The sequence below is a fragment of the Zootermopsis nevadensis genome, unplaced genomic scaffold (genome assembly GCF_977971745.1).
Source record: "Zootermopsis nevadensis isolate Lab colony 2312 unplaced genomic scaffold, Znev_1.0 Znev_ptg000001l, whole genome shotgun sequence".
NCBI lineage: Eukaryota > Metazoa > Arthropoda > Insecta > Blattodea > Termopsidae > Zootermopsis > Zootermopsis nevadensis.
In genome coordinates this window covers 6,922,581-6,940,100 of record NW_028259133.1, presented here as the reverse complement: position 1 = coordinate 6,940,100, position 17,520 = coordinate 6,922,581, and the positions used below count along the sequence as shown (strand labels likewise).

The 17,520-nt window shown below is 37.6% G+C and overlaps 1 protein-coding gene across 2 annotated transcripts in view; it reads right to left on the bottom strand.

Moving 5' to 3' along the window:
• LOC110840962 (allatostatin-A receptor) overlaps positions 1–17,520 on the bottom strand; it is a 67,485-nt gene that overhangs the window by 11,719 nt on the left and 38,246 nt on the right. For both annotated transcript variants that reach the window (XM_087342223.1, XM_087342240.1), the window contains one exon: positions 6,770–7,039. In XM_087342223.1, the coding sequence (XP_087198349.1) occupies positions 6,770–7,039 (270 nt within the window). The remainder of the gene's footprint in view (positions 1–6,769; positions 7,040–17,520) is intronic.

Below are 17,520 nucleotides of genomic sequence, written 5' to 3'. Positions count from 1 at the left end.
TATAGTACAATTCACATGTCGCAACTGAGAGACAGGCGGGCAGACATTGACCTTCGCTACCACTAAATAAGTATGTATCTTCTTCTTAAAGTGCCTATCCGTTCCGGATGTTGGCGATCAGCATAGCAATTTGAGCTTTACTAGCTGCTACTTGAAACAGCCCTCCAGTGGACATCGAGAACCAAGTTTTTAGGTTCTGAAGCCAGGAGATTCTTGGCCTGCCAGGTCCCCTCTTTCCCAATACTTTTCCCTGGATTATCAGCTGAAGCAGCCCAAATCTATCACTCTTTCTCATGATATATGAAATACTCCAACTTTCTCTTTTTATGCTGTTAACAACCTCGACGTCTTTGCGGAGTTTCTCGAGAACTTTTTGTTGGTTATACGGTCAATCACAGAAATTCTGAGAATACGTCGGTACAACCACATTTCGAAGGCCTCCAACTTTTTTGAAGCAGCTTCGGTCAACGTCCACGATTCAGGGACAGAATATAGCATCTGAGTAGTCTTAACTTGGTGTTTATGTTTAAGTCTCTACTGCTGAACATTGATCCCATTTTGATGAAAGTAGCTCTGGCTTTTTCGATACGGCACTTTATTTCCAAGGAGTGATCCCACTGGTCATTAATTGTGCTGCGCAAGTATGTATATTTCGATACCCTTTCTATTTTTTTATTATTAACTACCAGCTGACCGTGTAATACAGCATTCTTACTGATGACCATGAGCTTCGTTTTTCTTGATGTTCAACTCTAAGCCGTGGCCTTCACAATACGATCCATCAATTCTTGGAGACCTTACAGAGAGTCGGCGAACACTACAGTGTCGTCCGCGTACCGAATGTTATTTAATCGTTCTCCAGTCACAAGCACTCCAGCGTTTACATTTTCCAATGCTTCTTCAAATATGTGTTCCGAAAAGAGATTGAATAGTATGGTCTGTGTGAATTTGGGTTCTCATAAATCTAAATGGGGATCAATGAAATATTCTTGTTTGTCTTTCTGTTATATAGTAGGCTGTTATTTTCTTAACTAGCTAGGTATACTATAAGTCTGTCAAAGCCTCTGCTTCATAGAGTTAATCTGTTAATTGTTTGGCTTGCCTGTAAGCTAGTTAGTTAACAGAATTGTTAATTTATAAAAATGTAAATTGGAGGATTTCATATGCCCTAAAGTGAAGCCACAGATTTCAGATTTATTCACGTGTTCATTCAGCCTCTGGTTGTAACCGCTTGTCCGATCTTAGTTCAGTTTTAATTAAATAATTTTGTATATTTAATCTTTCTATTATTAGGTTATATGTATTTTATATCAATTTATTAACATTTTGTATTTCACATTAATTACCACAAGATACATTATTCTGCTTTAAAAATCTCAAGATGTTTATTGTATTAACAACTAGGAGGTTTAGAACCACATGTTTAGAACGGAAGTGGACATCTGCTTCTAAGTACAGGAAGCAACACTTATGCTAGATGTGCACAAAACATATTTAGGGATTTACTTAATTTTCGATCTCTAAATAACCCTGCTTTAAACCGAATTCTGTTTATTACCTCACAGAGCTTCACATTTAGGAGAACGCTTGGGAAAACAGGTTGTGAGGTTGTTGTAATAGTCTATCTCTTTCATGAGAAAGGGGTGTTACTTTACGCCAAAACCGGACCCTAAACCAATGGAAATTAATGTCATGTCATTCTTGGCTGGAGTCAATAAATTTGTTATCCAGTCAGGAATAAATTGTTTTCTTGTGAATGTCTCTTATCCCCGGTGTTGAGGGTGACAGACTTCACTTGGCACTAGAACGTCGAGAATTCAACTTCAAAGTTTTCACTTCGAATTCTCACTTGGTACACTTTTGGAACCTTACTTAGAAACCTACAACTAAATTTCTGGTATCTAATTTGCCAAGAGCAACGCAAGTGATTAATAGCTTGACTGAAATATTTTATAAATTTGTCATTTACTACCGTTCGTTAGCTGTAACCTCAGTGTTGCACGCGTGTGAATATATAGCGGCTACATCCTCGAAATCAATCCAGTGTTATCATTAGTTGCTACGAACAGGCCGTTAACACCACCTGAGATCCTGAGTCCATCTACCGACGAGCTAGGATCCATAAACATATTCACCCTAAGATATCCAATTTTCGCCACCTGCACCCAAATTAAAACATTATCCTTGTAGCCAACATCACCATCGCCCTGATATCAGAGGCAGCTCAACGTCCACCTCGAGACGGCCACAGGTCCAAGGTATTCAATCAACGGCACCTTCGAAACTAAGTAGTGGACGGTTACGTGATGTACCGTGGTTCTCTGTCAATCAGTCGGGGTAGAGGGGACAGTATATAATATGGATATTAAAAATCCGTGGGGCTACATTCCACTTCCCCATATATCTAAATGGAGTGGTGTTTAGTTAATCAGTAGGACTTCCTTTATATGATTTTGTGATAATAATATTACGCATCTAACAATGCGATGTCAGTAGTGACAAAACACCCTCAGAAACTACACGAGGTTAAAACCGCGATGAGATATGTTGAAATAAATACATAAAAAGAAATTTAGAAGTTTTGTTTCTGCTACAATGGATATGTTACTCTGATGGCTAATGTTTACTGGTTAACAGTGAGAAGGGGTGTTGTCATTTCGTATGCATTACGTATTCACTGGTGTTCACACTCATGTTAAATATATTATAAATAAATAACATGGGACATTACAGAATCAGTAGTAGAAAACCATAGCATTTTTTTATTTAATCAAGACAAATTTTTAAAAGATAAAGAGAGATGGGGCAATTCGAAAAACAAAGTTTGTACAAAGGTGACATCTGCTTTACGCGCTTTGGTTATCCGCTAAGCATTTCCGCGTTTTATTTTAGTATTATAAAGAGCATCATTGTGCCATCTGCGACCAAATTTTAAAGCCTGTTAAAGCATCGAAATATCTCCTAGCTTATCAAGTGATTAGATTAGCTTAGCATCACGAATTATGGCGCAAGTATAACAAAAAATAATCATTACACAGGGCAACAATTATTCACTTTTTTCCGGTAACATGGATATTTTTCAGTATTCTTTACTAATTTTGGGGACCTGATATCAAATATGACCTTGAAAAACGCCTAACACGTAAGAATTTTTTGATACAATAACTTTTACTTTTTCTCTTTTCCGTATACAGTACAAAGTTTAGAATACTACTAATGTCGCAAATGTTATATTTTCGAAATAATAGCCAATGTATGCCTTTATTGCCAAGTATAAGGACAGGGATCTTTCTTTATAACAGATGCTCAAAGGTTGTTCCTCAATTTTCCACACACGCACGAGCACGATGTACACAAGACTGACGGATTCGTTCGTACACACCAGGGTTTCCTCGAATCATCTGGCATGCATTCTGCACACGTTCACATAAGTCGTTATCATTGTTTATTGGCGTTTCATAAAAGACGCACTTCAAGTGACCCCACAGGTAAAAGTTCAATGGAGTCAGGTCCGGTGACCTCGGTGGCCATGCTACTGGGCCACCTCGCCCAATCCATCGCTGAGGGTACTGTTCAATGAGATGATCTCTGATGCGATGGGAGAAGTGTGCTGGGGCTCCGTCGTGCATAAACCACATTTTTCTTCTTGTATTCAGTGGTACATCTTCAAGGAGACGTGTCAAGTGTCTTCTTAAGAATCGCCGATATAAAGGTCTTCTTAGACGAGAAGGAAGAATGTGTGGACAAATAAACATGTCGCCATCAGTTCCTACCCAAACGTTAATTGAAAATCTTTGCTGGAAACTGGATTTACTTTGACGTAAAGTCATTCATTGAAACTTATTTTTTGGCTATTATTTCGAAAAATGAAACATTTGTACCCTATGTTCATAGGAACATTTTTCTTATTTTTGATCATGGAACACGCATACGAAGTTTGCATAGTGCAAGTAACACACAGTAACAGATTGAAATGCGACTGCATATGCCACGATAAATCTGTGAACTTATTATCTCACTGAAAGGCAGAATCTTACGTTATTAAGTTGCTGTAGGTGTAGGTTTTTCACACTTGAGAAGACAGCTTTATAAAACCCCCGACATTTCTCTCACGTCCTGGCATCTGACGGGTTAACACGTGTAGTGTAAGACGAAACTACCTGCACGCAGATTCTGAGGCCCATGGTAATAATTTAAAAATAATTTTACAATAAATTGTATCAACTGACAAACAGAATCCGTGCCACGGAATTTAAACTGAACGCGCTTAATGAATGTACTAACTATTTCCATACATATTACGAATGGTGAGGCACGACTCTCTGGTCCTGTACTTTCACCTTCTACATAACAACCATTTATTCGTCTTATTTGACGCATTCTCCTTCTGTATAGAACCATTTTAGTGTTTCATACTATGAATTTTCCTGTGTACAGGTACACATCTGCTTACATTTGGTATTGAATTAGTGATATATTTTTATACCGTTTGCTTGACGAACACTGATGAGATTCATACAAATTCTGAAACAGATTAATAATCAATTATAAAGTTGTTTATTTTTTAGTCTTCTATATCATTCTACCTTTGTAATAACTATTCCATAATCATTGTGTTCAACTATTTAAATCAAACATTTTTAAGACAATAATGCTACAAGTTAATATAAACTTTTAGTCTGATTCCTAAAGAGCTGTTTCTCATTTCTTCGTATATTTAGTAATGTATGACAGTTTTGATCTAATTTTCGGTGTTCGTACATCGAACTCTTCAGTAAACCTGCAATCACATCCAAAATCCGTACCCTCTAATACAAAACCCTTTCCCTCCACTTCATTATTTCGCAATCCAAAATATTCCACAATTTTCATGCAACGTAACACTCAGTATCAAATATGACGGTTAAATATAGCAATAAAAATACTACGTTTCCTTTTCAGGAAATATGACTTCATATTAAATTTTAATTTAAGTAGTCGTGGCTGTCCTCATGTAGTGACACACATTATGTGCGGTCTGATTTCAGGAATATGGGCCCTTGTTCGATTTCAGATGTTACTATCTCTTTCATCCATATTTTGAACTACATCTGATAATAATATCAACAATTTTTCACTCTTTTCGATAACATGTACAATTTTCAGTGTTCTTTACTAATTTTGGTATGCTGATTTCAAGTATGACCTTGAAAAACGCCTAACACGTAAGAATTTTTTGATACAATAACTTTTACTTTTTCTTGTTTCCGTATACAATACAAGATTTAGCCTACTACTGATGTAATTTTTATGGGTTTATTTACAAAGCTGTTGGTGGTTTTCTTCCTTTCGCTTTCCAAGGAAACCTTTCGCCACAGATACAAAAGATTTCCACGCTGCGAGTTCTTTAGCGGATATTCTGGCTTCAAAATTTCCATCGTCCTACAGTTTTCTGATCTGAGGCCCGGCAAAAATTCCTTCTTTCAGCTTGGCATCACTAATATTCGGGAAAATCCCCTCAGATATTTGAAACCTTCTCCTTCCTTGTCCATTCCTTTAACAACATTTTTGATAAGTCCTAGTATAACATGAATTGGTGGTAAGAGAACATTTTATGGGTCAACCAAAGGCTTGCTCACAGATATTATTAAGTCCTGTCAGTTTAAAAGAATTCTGAGAATAAAAAGACTGGTTAGATATAATGTGTACCGGAAGTAGAGTAAGCAGACCTAGCTAAGTACCCTCAATGTAAGAGCAGCAATAGATCTTAGGCGATGTAAAAACAAAACAGTATAACATCTAACATAAGGTTTAGGTCTACTACTAAACAGTTATGAGTACATTCTTGCTTCTTATTTACAAAGGAAAATATAACGAGCTGCGATCTAATGTACTTACTTTCCACTGATATCACCAAAATGCACGAACATATGATTTCAACGTTATTTTCTTTTTCTCTACTGATTAAGAAAGAAACGGAAACTGATTGCTGAAATATCTGCAGAGATTAAAAATATATTAGTAAATTTAATGCCAAGTGATGCTTATTTCGAACTCAAATCACAAATTTGTTTTCCGCCATGTTGGTATTACGAAGTGTAAGAAATTGAAGGTATGAGTTTATTTAGGTTCCAATGTCAACGTCTATACTAAATTTAGTTACAATCCGGTTCTCTAGTTGGAGCATGCAGCCAGAAGAACGGAACGACAATCACACATTATCAGCCCTGTATGCGTTCATTTTGTACACATCATGCAAAGAACTCGAAACGATTATTCCCCTAAACGGCATTAACCGTTTGGCTATGCAATGAACACGAGGTTTTACTTTTTTAAAAAAATATCGTAGTGGGTGAATTTCTAAATATTATGTAGACAAATCTTGTGATTCAAAGAGTTTACCAAACAATAGCATGTCCTTTTTTCTGTCTGTGATATTCTGCACCAAATATGGACTGAAAGTTTAATTGTTCAAATTACGAAGATTTGGGATTAATATTGATAATAACATGTCTCCTGTGAAACATCAAAATGCCCCAGTTTGCTTAACATAAATAATTCACAACCATAGATTTTCATAACATTGACAATTTACTTATAACATTCAGAAGAAATTGTAGATAAACTTCTTTTTATAATTTATTTTTGGTTGATAAGAATAAGACCTACGATTTTCGTCATGAATGCCTGCATCGATTAGGGCGGGCACTGATTTATATAGTGTAGCAATTTGTGCCTCTGATTTTGTATATAATTATTCTGTTGTATATCAGACAAAATTATGGCTTACCGACATTGAGGTTATAGGATGTACTACGGCCAAGAAGCGATCCAAAGACATAAGCACTAGTGTATATACACTCGCATATGCAGTGACCACAATAAGGTACTGTACTATTTTGCACCATATATCTCCAAATGGCCAGAAAGGTAAGACGTAATCAGTTGCGGTGAACGGAACACAGAACACAATGAAGAGTAAATCTGCCACGGCCAGGTTGATGATCAAGAGGTTGGTAGTACTGCGCATTTGTTGGTTGGCAGCGACGACGAGGACTACCTGCAACATTAATTGAAGGCGTCACATAACACTGTCATCGCACAGAAAATTTCGATGTCATGCACAATAATGTTGAAATACTACTGGCAGAGGAATGTTCGTGGCAGGATTTAACACTGTCAGATGGAAAACGAATAATTTTCTTTTCAAGATTTATAACACCGAAGTTGCTACTTTAAATGAGAATAACTGAAGGCTTTACTGGTTTGTTTCCCTTCAATATGGTTCAAATATAGAGGTACGTTTCATAATTTTCATAATGAATTAGAAGAATTTAGTTATCGCTTGTGCGTGATCGACTTACAAATGTAGTATAAGGCACGAAGGATTTTAAGATTCTGTGTGTGAAATGATCAACTTATTTCATACAACTTTACCATAATACCCAATTAATGTCATTGCTGTCTTCCTGTGAAGCATTCTCTTTGTAATAGACAAATGGATTTTTTTCACGAAGACTTGGCATCAAGCAGGTATAACTGTTGTACAGTGTTTATAGCGTAATTAAAACTTTTTCGCTGTAAAATTTAATGCTTCAGAATAAAAAAGGGATTTTCGAACGGATATATTAAATGTTGAATAAAGAGAGAGAATTAGTTACAACACTGTTTTATTTTAGCCGTGTAAACTTTTCTATGGAGAGTAATAAGGATGTTTGGAAGATAGGGGAAGTGGCCGGAAGAATGTAGGGGAGAGAAGGACATTACTGTGTCATATTTTTTAGGTTATATTGAATTTTCTTGCTGTTGAGTTCCTACGAATCCTAAAATAACACCATGGCCAATGAGTTGACAAATTCGAGTTCTTGAATGAAATGTAGAGTAAATTTTCTTGAAAACTTTCATTCGTTAATGTTTATGTTCAACCGAAAGAAATTTACCTAAACAAAAACTATCACTGTTTTAATAGAGAAAGAGAAGGCATATGTAAAAACTAATTATTCAAACCACAAACCAGAACACAAGCAAAAAATAACTATTGAAACATGTCTTAAATTTACTGCTTACATTTTGTAAGGTAGAAAAACTGATTGGTCGATTTATTTTTAATATATCACAGGCGTTTGAAGCAGTTGGAAGTGTCTTGTGTATACTTATTATTTCGAATATTGGCGTCTTGCCTACAACTTTCTGAGCTGAAATGCTTCCGTTATCGATGCCTCTGGAAGGTTTTAAATTATTTATTTGGTTTTGAAATTTTTAAGGTGGTGATAGGCCTTGGTTGTGACAGAGTACACCGTATCAGAGCCCAGAAGACAAAATGCGTACGATTAATTTATTATTTCGACTGTTATTTAACACTACTGAGCAATTTAAACTTGAAAAACATTCGCTTAGACAGAATACTCTTCAGTTGACGCTATCTACCCTACGTCAACTGCACAGACTGTGACGAAACACAAACAAGGAGAAAGCAGATGTAACTTCGCGGGTGGTACTAGTAAGGCGAGCTTCGTTTAGACACTTCCGTCTGTTGAATATAACTGTCTCACACTGAGTAACATTAATATCCTATAGATGAGGTTCAAACAGACGCGAAGCTTACATTGTTGCCTTCCGGCGCTCAAAAATATATCGGTGATATTAATGGCCTAACATTCACAATGTTTGAGTTGCGTATTTGCCTACGCCAGCACAATTACACATTTAGGTAAAGTCGTGGACCTCACAAATATCGTGATGTATCGCCCTGCTGCTTATTGTCTCAGTTTCTTTAGTGCGAGTGTACGCCAAGGCGGATGGAAACTGCAACTCATTTTCAGTTACACCTATTTCTCAGTGGAAAACCAGTTGTTTCTTGAATGCTCGTACATACGAGGTGCGATCGGAAAGTTTGAAGACTGCGCGTATAAAAACCCGTACACTTATCTCAGGTATTAAATTCATCCATCACCCTCGAAGTAGTTCCCCTGGGAGTGAACACAACGATCCCAGCGCCGCTGCCAAGCCTGGAAGCATCCCTGGAAATCTCTCTTTGTCAGCCTGTCAAGCACCATCTGCGATTCTGCCTGAATCTCTTGCCAAAGACTCGCCAAAACGGCTACGGAAACCTATGAAATGCTAAAGCAAGCATTTGGGGAGTCCGCAATGGGTCGTGCACAAACTTTTGTGTGGCATTCACGTTTTAAAAATGGCCGAACCTCTGTCGATGATGACGAGCGTTCTGGACGACCATCTTCGAGCACAACGCCCGAAAATGTTACGAAGATTCGGCAGGCCATTCACGAAGATCGACGTCGTACCATCAACGACTTGTGCGACATTGTTAGGATAGGCTATGGGACCTGTCAGCTGATTCTAAAGGACGGAAGCGGCCGTCAAAGTGGCGCAACCACAACTGACTGCTGCATCATGACAACGCGCCAGCGCACACCGCCCTCAAAGTTCGGCAGTTTTTGGCCTCAAACACCATGGCCGTCATCCCGCACCCTCCTTATTCGCCGGATTTAGCTCCGTGTGACTTCTTCCTCTTCCCAAAGATGAAAATTCAGCTAAAGGGAAGGAGATTTGAGACGATAGAAGAGATTCAGGCAGAATCGCAGAAGGTGTTTGACAGGCTGACAAAGAAAGCTTTCCAGGGATGCTTCCAGGCTTGGCAGCGGCGCTGGGATCGTTGTGTTCACTCCCAGGGTAACTACTTCGAGGGTGATGGATGAATTTAATACCTGAGATAAGTGTACGGGTTTTTATAGGCGCAGTCTAGAAACTTTCCGATCGCACCTCGTAGAGGAAAGTGATTCTCTTGCAGATGCCTAGAAGTTTTAAGTAGGGAATGTCTTTATTTATAAGCTTTCTATACAATTAGTGTTGAAGCGGTTATCTGATACAGGATTAGGAGGGGAGGAAAAGGAATAACCAAAAAGTAGGGACACGATTAGCCCATCTCGCCCCCTTTTCTTCATTTTCTGCCCAATCCCGCGCCAACAAGGTTCTTGTTAATTTAATTGTGATTAAAATGTCTCTTTAATATATTTCCTTCCCATAGCCAACTGGACGGGTACTCAGCTCATAGAAAATTTACATGTCGAGTTGCTTCTCAGTTGAGTTTCCAACTTTCCTTCCAGTTGCATTGAAGATGCTGTCGGCTTTCCGAGGTGTACACTGCGCCATATGTGTTATGTTTAGTTGAACGAGAAAGGAGTTAAAGTGGTGGAGTGGAAAAGGACTCTTAGTTAGGTTTCTAGTTGCCATGGTGAACACATGGCCTCACGTATTGACCTGCAGCTAGGAAATCCGGTGCCTGTTCTTAGACATACATTTGTCTCTACATTAGCCTTAGGTGAGCTAAGTACCACTAACTTCCATGGATTAACAGGAGACTAGACGAGTGAAGCTTCTTTGTTTATTCAACGACACTGCTGAGGACTTACAGAGGAAGATGGAGAAGGTGAGTATTAAGGAACAGATGTTATGCAGCTGTGGGCTATGTTGAGTCATCAGAGAATTGTATCAGTGTTGACGTCATGCGGCAGCCCGCTCATCCGGGTCTAACGCTGAGTAAACCCAATGGTATGTTAGTCGATGATCGCCAGGAAGTCCTGCAACGGGTTTCTCTCTGAACTTCGGAAATGAAGTTGTATATTTGAGCGGAAATTTACTGATAGAGCTAATAAAAGACGTTTTCATAAGCAGCTCAAGTACTATGAACAGAAAAATATAATTAGTCTCGGACGATGATGTAATTGGTAGACTAAATTTGCAACGTTTCCTCGTATCAAAACATTTGAAGGATTTTATGGCACAGCGATCTGATCACGGGTGTAATTTGGTAATATTTATGATGATATGTTTCTTGCAAAAATTATTATAACAACTGCCATTGTAATGCTGTTAAGGAATTCTCCGACCTATGATTTGCATTACTAACCGTAATAACACATTCTCCTCCGTGTGTTTGACAATTGTCATGACCCCACAGCTTTTTCTCTCAGTGGATCTAGTTCTTGAAAGTTTAGTCGCCCGTTATTTTATTAGTTTCTTCAGAGGTATAGCTGGAAACCTACAGACATTCGACTAGGTTACAATTTAATTTTATTTCTAAATAGAAGTGCGGGTGGCAGCGGATATCACCAACAAGGAATACACCACGCAATATAAAATGGACCCATATCCTTATCATCGGAACACAATATTTTCTCTCGTGCTACATTGCTTTTATAAGAACTGTTCTGGCTTGATCTAAGGGATAGAAAAGAACCCTATATTTATTGAATGTGTTTAAGAATGGTCATTTATAAATACAAGGTGTGATCCTTCAGCTGCGTCAACTGTTCGTGAAAAGCATCACCTTGCTTCGGCTACCTACCTACCCTGCAGTTATTTTGGTGAATTCTGTGTTATGATCTGTCCTACACCTTAACGGAATAAAATTGTTACTTTACATCTTTAAATGGACTAGACGATTCATTTGTAGTCACTGGTTATAATGTTAATAAAGTATACTTATAAATTCGATACATAAGTACAGGGAGGAAGGCTGCGTGAGGAGAGACAATGAAGAAAATCTAAAGTGTCTTTCGAAATAGGAGTAGGGACAAAGAAAGTTTAATTTTATGCATTATTTTATGTCTTATTACAGATCTGTTAAATTTATTATTGCCCTTGGACGGCGCTAGTTTAAAAGGAGTGACAGCGAAGCTTCAAATTTTACGTAAAATATTAATCTTCATTACAATAATACACACTGTTACAACGTATGGTGTTTGCCGATATTCCGTTAGAATTGTGAATATGATTGAATTAGTTATATTCCAAATAGATATCGTATGGAAAAGCTGAATATAACAAATTGATGTTTCCATGCTTGGTAATATCAATTCCCTTAAATCTCGAAACTGGATTTGCTTCTTTTCAACCTGTGGTTGGGTCGAAAGGGAGAGGTTCCAGATCTCCACGTCATTAATTCTCTTGGTGATACTCTCTCAGGTACATCGGTCAAGAAATAAGTAACCACACTTGTAAAAAAAATAGGACTACAAAAGTTTCATAAGGATAATAAATAATGAGCATACAACAAAAATTAAATCGTTACTCAAGCTCCCAGTCAATAAAAATACTAAACGTTACCCATATTTCAATCAAATGAAGCTTTAAAAGTTTACAATCTATTGAATGACAAGATATTTTCGGCTTCACTTATTTCCTTGCAACCCAGTCCCCTAAATGTTGCTGGCCGCAAACCGCAGCAAGAAACTTTTTACTTGCATGTAACAGCGAGGTAAATAATGCATAAGGATTTTCCTCCACTGCCATTCTACACCTCCAAGGCGTGGAACTAAGTTACCAGGCCAACCTTACTCTTTACAGCATAACGTACTATTAAATGACTTAGGTTTTGATTGTCAGGTTACCTATCCTATACTCCTTTTTAGACAATGTTTTACTTTGGATCTACTTTAATTACCGATTCTCAGTTTTGTTTTCAAGCTGTCGATGTTTGTTTGAATAACGTCTGTACGTAAAATGTGATTTCTTCTGCTCTCCCGACTTGTTTAGGCATATCAATTGCATAAAACAATGGAGTTCCCGATTGACGTTTCTTTGCCTTTTTCGAATGTGCAAATTCTCAAAATGAAGTCTTATAATGCGCGTTCTTGTAAGAAAAATCCGAAATGAATGCTGTGCGAGGTCTATAAACAAGTTAAGCAGAAGCTTGAAACCTTGCATACCGTGCATTGTATTGGAATATAAAACCATGCATACAAACAGAACTGTTTACAAGATAGCTGTCTTCTGGGTTAGAGCGCCATGTAGTCCGGTAGATTTCACATCCATCGCCCTGATCAGTGAGGCAGTATTACCTCTGAAACATCAGTGGAAATCTACCAGACTACACGGCTCAGTAACCCAGAAGACAGAAATCTTCAGACTCACCGCTGTGAAAATCTCGAATCCTACAAATTGTTTACTTTTGAGAGGACATTTATGCCATTTATTTACGCGTTTCGACCTCAAGAGATGATTATCAGTGGCAAAACAAATTAATTCTTATAACATATATATTATATAATTAAAAAGACTATGGTTTTCTACAGAGCATAGAACGTATGTACTTTACAAAACCACACTTATGTAACACCTCACTGGACGTTAATTGCACAGGAGTTGGTGTATTAATTTGAACACTCAGCTTTTATGTCCACTGGCTTGATTGTCGTTTTTGGTCTACAGTGGGCCCTGGTTATGTCGTCTGTGCCTATAAACTTCAACGATGCGTGGGCGTTACTGCCAGTTAAAAAAATGTGCAGAGTATATATTAACTCTGATAACCAGTGTGGCCAATTATTGCATTTGAAATTTACTGGTATTAGCGTCCTTTCAAGTGTAAACCGTTTTTTTACATCATACCTGCAGAAATCATGTATATTAATAAGATTATCTGTATGAGCTCTTGTAATTTCGCGTTTAGAAGTTATTGTATTGAATGAAACATCTCTAACAGTTTGGGATTTTATTCAGTTTCAGAGGTTACAAACTCGTTCTTTGCGAGTTCTTTGCCTTTTTATTAATAGTGCTACGTGGTTTATACCCTTATCAAATATCTTTGAGATCTGCGTAGTGGTTTATAAGCCTGTAGGCCACACTTTAACTTCTTGTACTTTCAGAAACTGCATGAGAAAAATAAACGATTTTAAAACGGACGTAACTTGTTACTGGTGTGAAACTGTTTCATTAGCGTAAGAGCATACGTGGTGTTTAAGAACAGTGTACTGATGAGGATAGGGCTGCTTGGATTGAGAAGAGACTGAAAATATTCAAAAAGGAGAATCTTTATAAATTGTAATCTGTATTGAATACTAGTAGGATAATCAATTTAAGAAGAGTGTGGTGGACAGGGCGTGTAGCACGCACGGATGACATGAATTCCTATAAAGCTTCAGCCGGAAACCTGAAGGAAAGAGACCACTTGGAAGACCTAAGTGTAGATATTAACTCTGAAATAAACTTTAGGCAGATTTGGTGGTAGGGTGTTAACTAGATCTACGGGCTGAAAACATAGTCCAGTGGTATGGTCTTACGGACACGCTAATAAAATTTCGGTTTCCTTTAAAGTTGTGGCTTTCTGTGAGCAGCTAAGCTACAATTATCTTCGTAAAATGATTCTCTCAGTTGAGTTATTTGTTAGTGAATATTCTTAAACTGCTTGTTCTTAACTAGCAGATGCAGTTAACTAAGTAAGAACAATCATTTACGTCGTTTTGCACTTGTAGGAACTAGAAGTTCTGATGAACAATAGGTTATAAAACAAAATCAAATGAAACTAAAACCATTAAGCACATGCGCTGCAAACCGCACACGTGCTTTCAATTACTACTCGTTCACTTCGTAAAATGAAGGCATTACAATCCAGTAGTAGATATCTACAAGATCATACTCATTTTCTAAAGTTGATTTCTTTACTGCATTAACCAACTTCTTTAATTAGTAAGATTCCGAGTGGAGGACAGAAATTTCAGGAATTACGTTCCCGAGAAAACGGTGTTTATGCAGGGGGAAACTGTACATGATTAATCACTTTTCTGATTACATGCTGTGCAGTCAAAACATAATTTTCCAAAGATCCACCGTCAATTCCAAAATATTCACAAATCTCTTAACTCTGTTATGTCATAGAATAAAAGAGAATTTGAGTTATTTGTTGCATCTAAGGTTATTTCATTATTCTGTAAAACCTAAAATGTTGCGTAAACAAACGAGGTTAGTAAGATTATTATGAATTGCATGTCATGAGAGATGCAAGAGATATGGATTCTTCTAAAACCCTAACACGGAAATAATCAACGAAACTACAAAGAAAAGTTAGCTCGACATTTTTGTTCTCACGGCGGTAAAGATGACTATGTGATCTGCGCTGTGAAGTACGAGTTTGGACACAGAAGTGGGTGGTAAAGTTACGAAAGAACTCCCTGCCTCAATCTTTAGAGTGACGCTGGAGGCAGTGTGTTTCACCGAAAAGTTTGTACCCTTTCACATGTCCATACGGCGTCAAAACCCAATACCCACCATGGCTTAAAGAAGAACTTACGTTGTTTGCACTTTGGAATTACGGACGCACAGATAAATTTTCATTTTGAAATTACTGGAGTAATATTTTTAAAAATATTCACTTCCTCCCCGACCACGAAAGTACTAATGACATTTTAGTCTCAAAGTTACCTACTGCGGGAAACCCCATAGTTCGATAAATTGGAAGGCACATGTGTCGACCAAGAGCTAACTAAAGATATCCACGGGTAATCGTGGAGGAGGGATGAGCATCAGGTCAATCGAGATTGTCTCCAGGAATGCGGTCAATTCGACGCATACAACTGCTCAGCTACCGTGAATGATGTTTCGTGCTTTTTTTAATTTAATCCCCACGGTTCGCGTTCCCCAATCATTCTCGATGATAAAGGCCTTTAGGCAAAATTATTCCACCTCGTATTGCAGAGGTCATAGCCAAAGGAATTCTAAACCTTCTAGGTTCAAATCCCAGACATCCAGCCAACCGTAGGTCTTTACTTGAAGGATATATTTTCTGATGGGTCCATCCTCCCAGCAGAAGCAATATCCCCTAGTGTCAACACATTAAGGTCTTTATAAAGCAACAGTTACATTAGACTTATTATGTCTCAAGGTATTCTTTACCAATTCCAGTAAAGCGTTTCGTACGCTGGTGTGGTCTAACCTAGCCTTGTACGATGTCTTTCGCTTGCGAAAGTCTCTGCCCTTAGTTAGCTTTTCGGTTGGTTGGTTGGTTGATCGGTTCCAACAGACAGGTATTTACAACAAAGATGCATAAGTAATTTCATTCTTAAATAAATTTTAAAAATGTACCTTCATTATGTTTTACAAAGATATAATAATGCTACAATACAATAAATGTTATTATTGTTCAACACAAGAACACTTCATTCCTGTGAACTTCTGAGTATTACTATGCTGATAAAATTGTAATTTACAAATATATAGCAATAGGTTATTATAGGAGTTAAGTGGAACAATGGAATTAATTTCAAATCGTTAAAACGGCAGTGTGTTTCCCAAGCATCGGTAAAGTAAAGCCTAGAGTTTGAAGCAAATTACTACTACTACATTTAAATATGTGCATTTTCTGTATTATTAGATAATCCCTTGGAATTGGGAATGAAGAGATGACAAATTCATTATCGTTAAACTCTCGCGATCAATAGAAATCCACTTAGTCACACGAAAATAATCCATTTTTTAAAATGTTCCGTATTATAATGAGCCAGGATCGCAAATCGCCTTCCCATTCCCATGTCTAGACGTAGCAGGAATTTAGCCCACATTTCCATATTCTTAACCTCACTACTCGGTTGATCATGTGAAAAGCCGCAGAGCAGGGATGGAGAAAATCAATAATCTCAATAAAATCTTCGTACCAATAGTTAAAAATGTGACGTAGCTTATGGCCCGAGACGATTATATTGAGTGTAATCGCATTGAATGTTTCAGGTTGTACATAAAATTGGTAACGTTGAGAGCACACAGGATACAGTTGCTGAAATAAATGAAAAAGTATTAAAGTTGCTAGAAACCTCCTACAGGTTAGTAATGAAGTAGGCCTATAAGTAAATATAGACAAAACTAAATACATGGGCGTAATATGGGATCAACATTAGCAACAAGGGCGGAACATAATTGTAAGTAACATCATTTTAAAATGTTTTAAAATTTAAGTATCTAGGAACAACAATAATTAACAGAAATTAGATCCATGATGAAATTAAGAGTAGAATACATTCGAGGAACGTTTGTTTTTATTCAGTTCAAAAACTGTTATCATCCCGTTTACTATCCAAAACACTGAAGATCAGGAAATATGTCTTGTGTGGTTGTGAAAAATGGTCTCTTACGTTGAAGGAAGAACGTAGATTACAAGTGTTTGAAGACAGGAAGCTCAGGAGGATATTTTGACCTAGGAGGGATGAAATAAATGGGCAATTTAGAACATTACATGAAGACGAGCTGCGTGAATTGTACAGGTCATCTGGCAAAGCGAGGATAGTGAAATATGGGAGGTGCCGATGGACTGGACATGTAACATGCATGGGAAGGCAAGAAGTGCATGCAGAATTCTGGTAGGAAATCTTTCAGGAAAACGACCACTGGGTAAATCAAGAAGGAGATGGGATGATATTATGAAGATAAAACTTAGAAAGGTGGGCTATGAGGAAGATAAATGGATGGAATTGGCTCAGGATTTTGGCTAGTGGCGGGATTTGGTGTTATCGGTGTTGGATATGCGGGCCCTTCAACCAGGGAGTTAGTTAGAAAGGAATTAAAGTTATAATTACTCGAGTAAGTATGCTTATATACCTCTTCTCCACTAGGCTTTATGAAATAAACACTACTGAAATTATTAAATTTCGTGTTTATTATGTCTGCATCATAAATATGTAGGGTATACCGGGTGACCAACATCATGGCAATCTTACAGGCCAATTTTTCTAAGCGGCCCTTCACTTTTTGCATTCA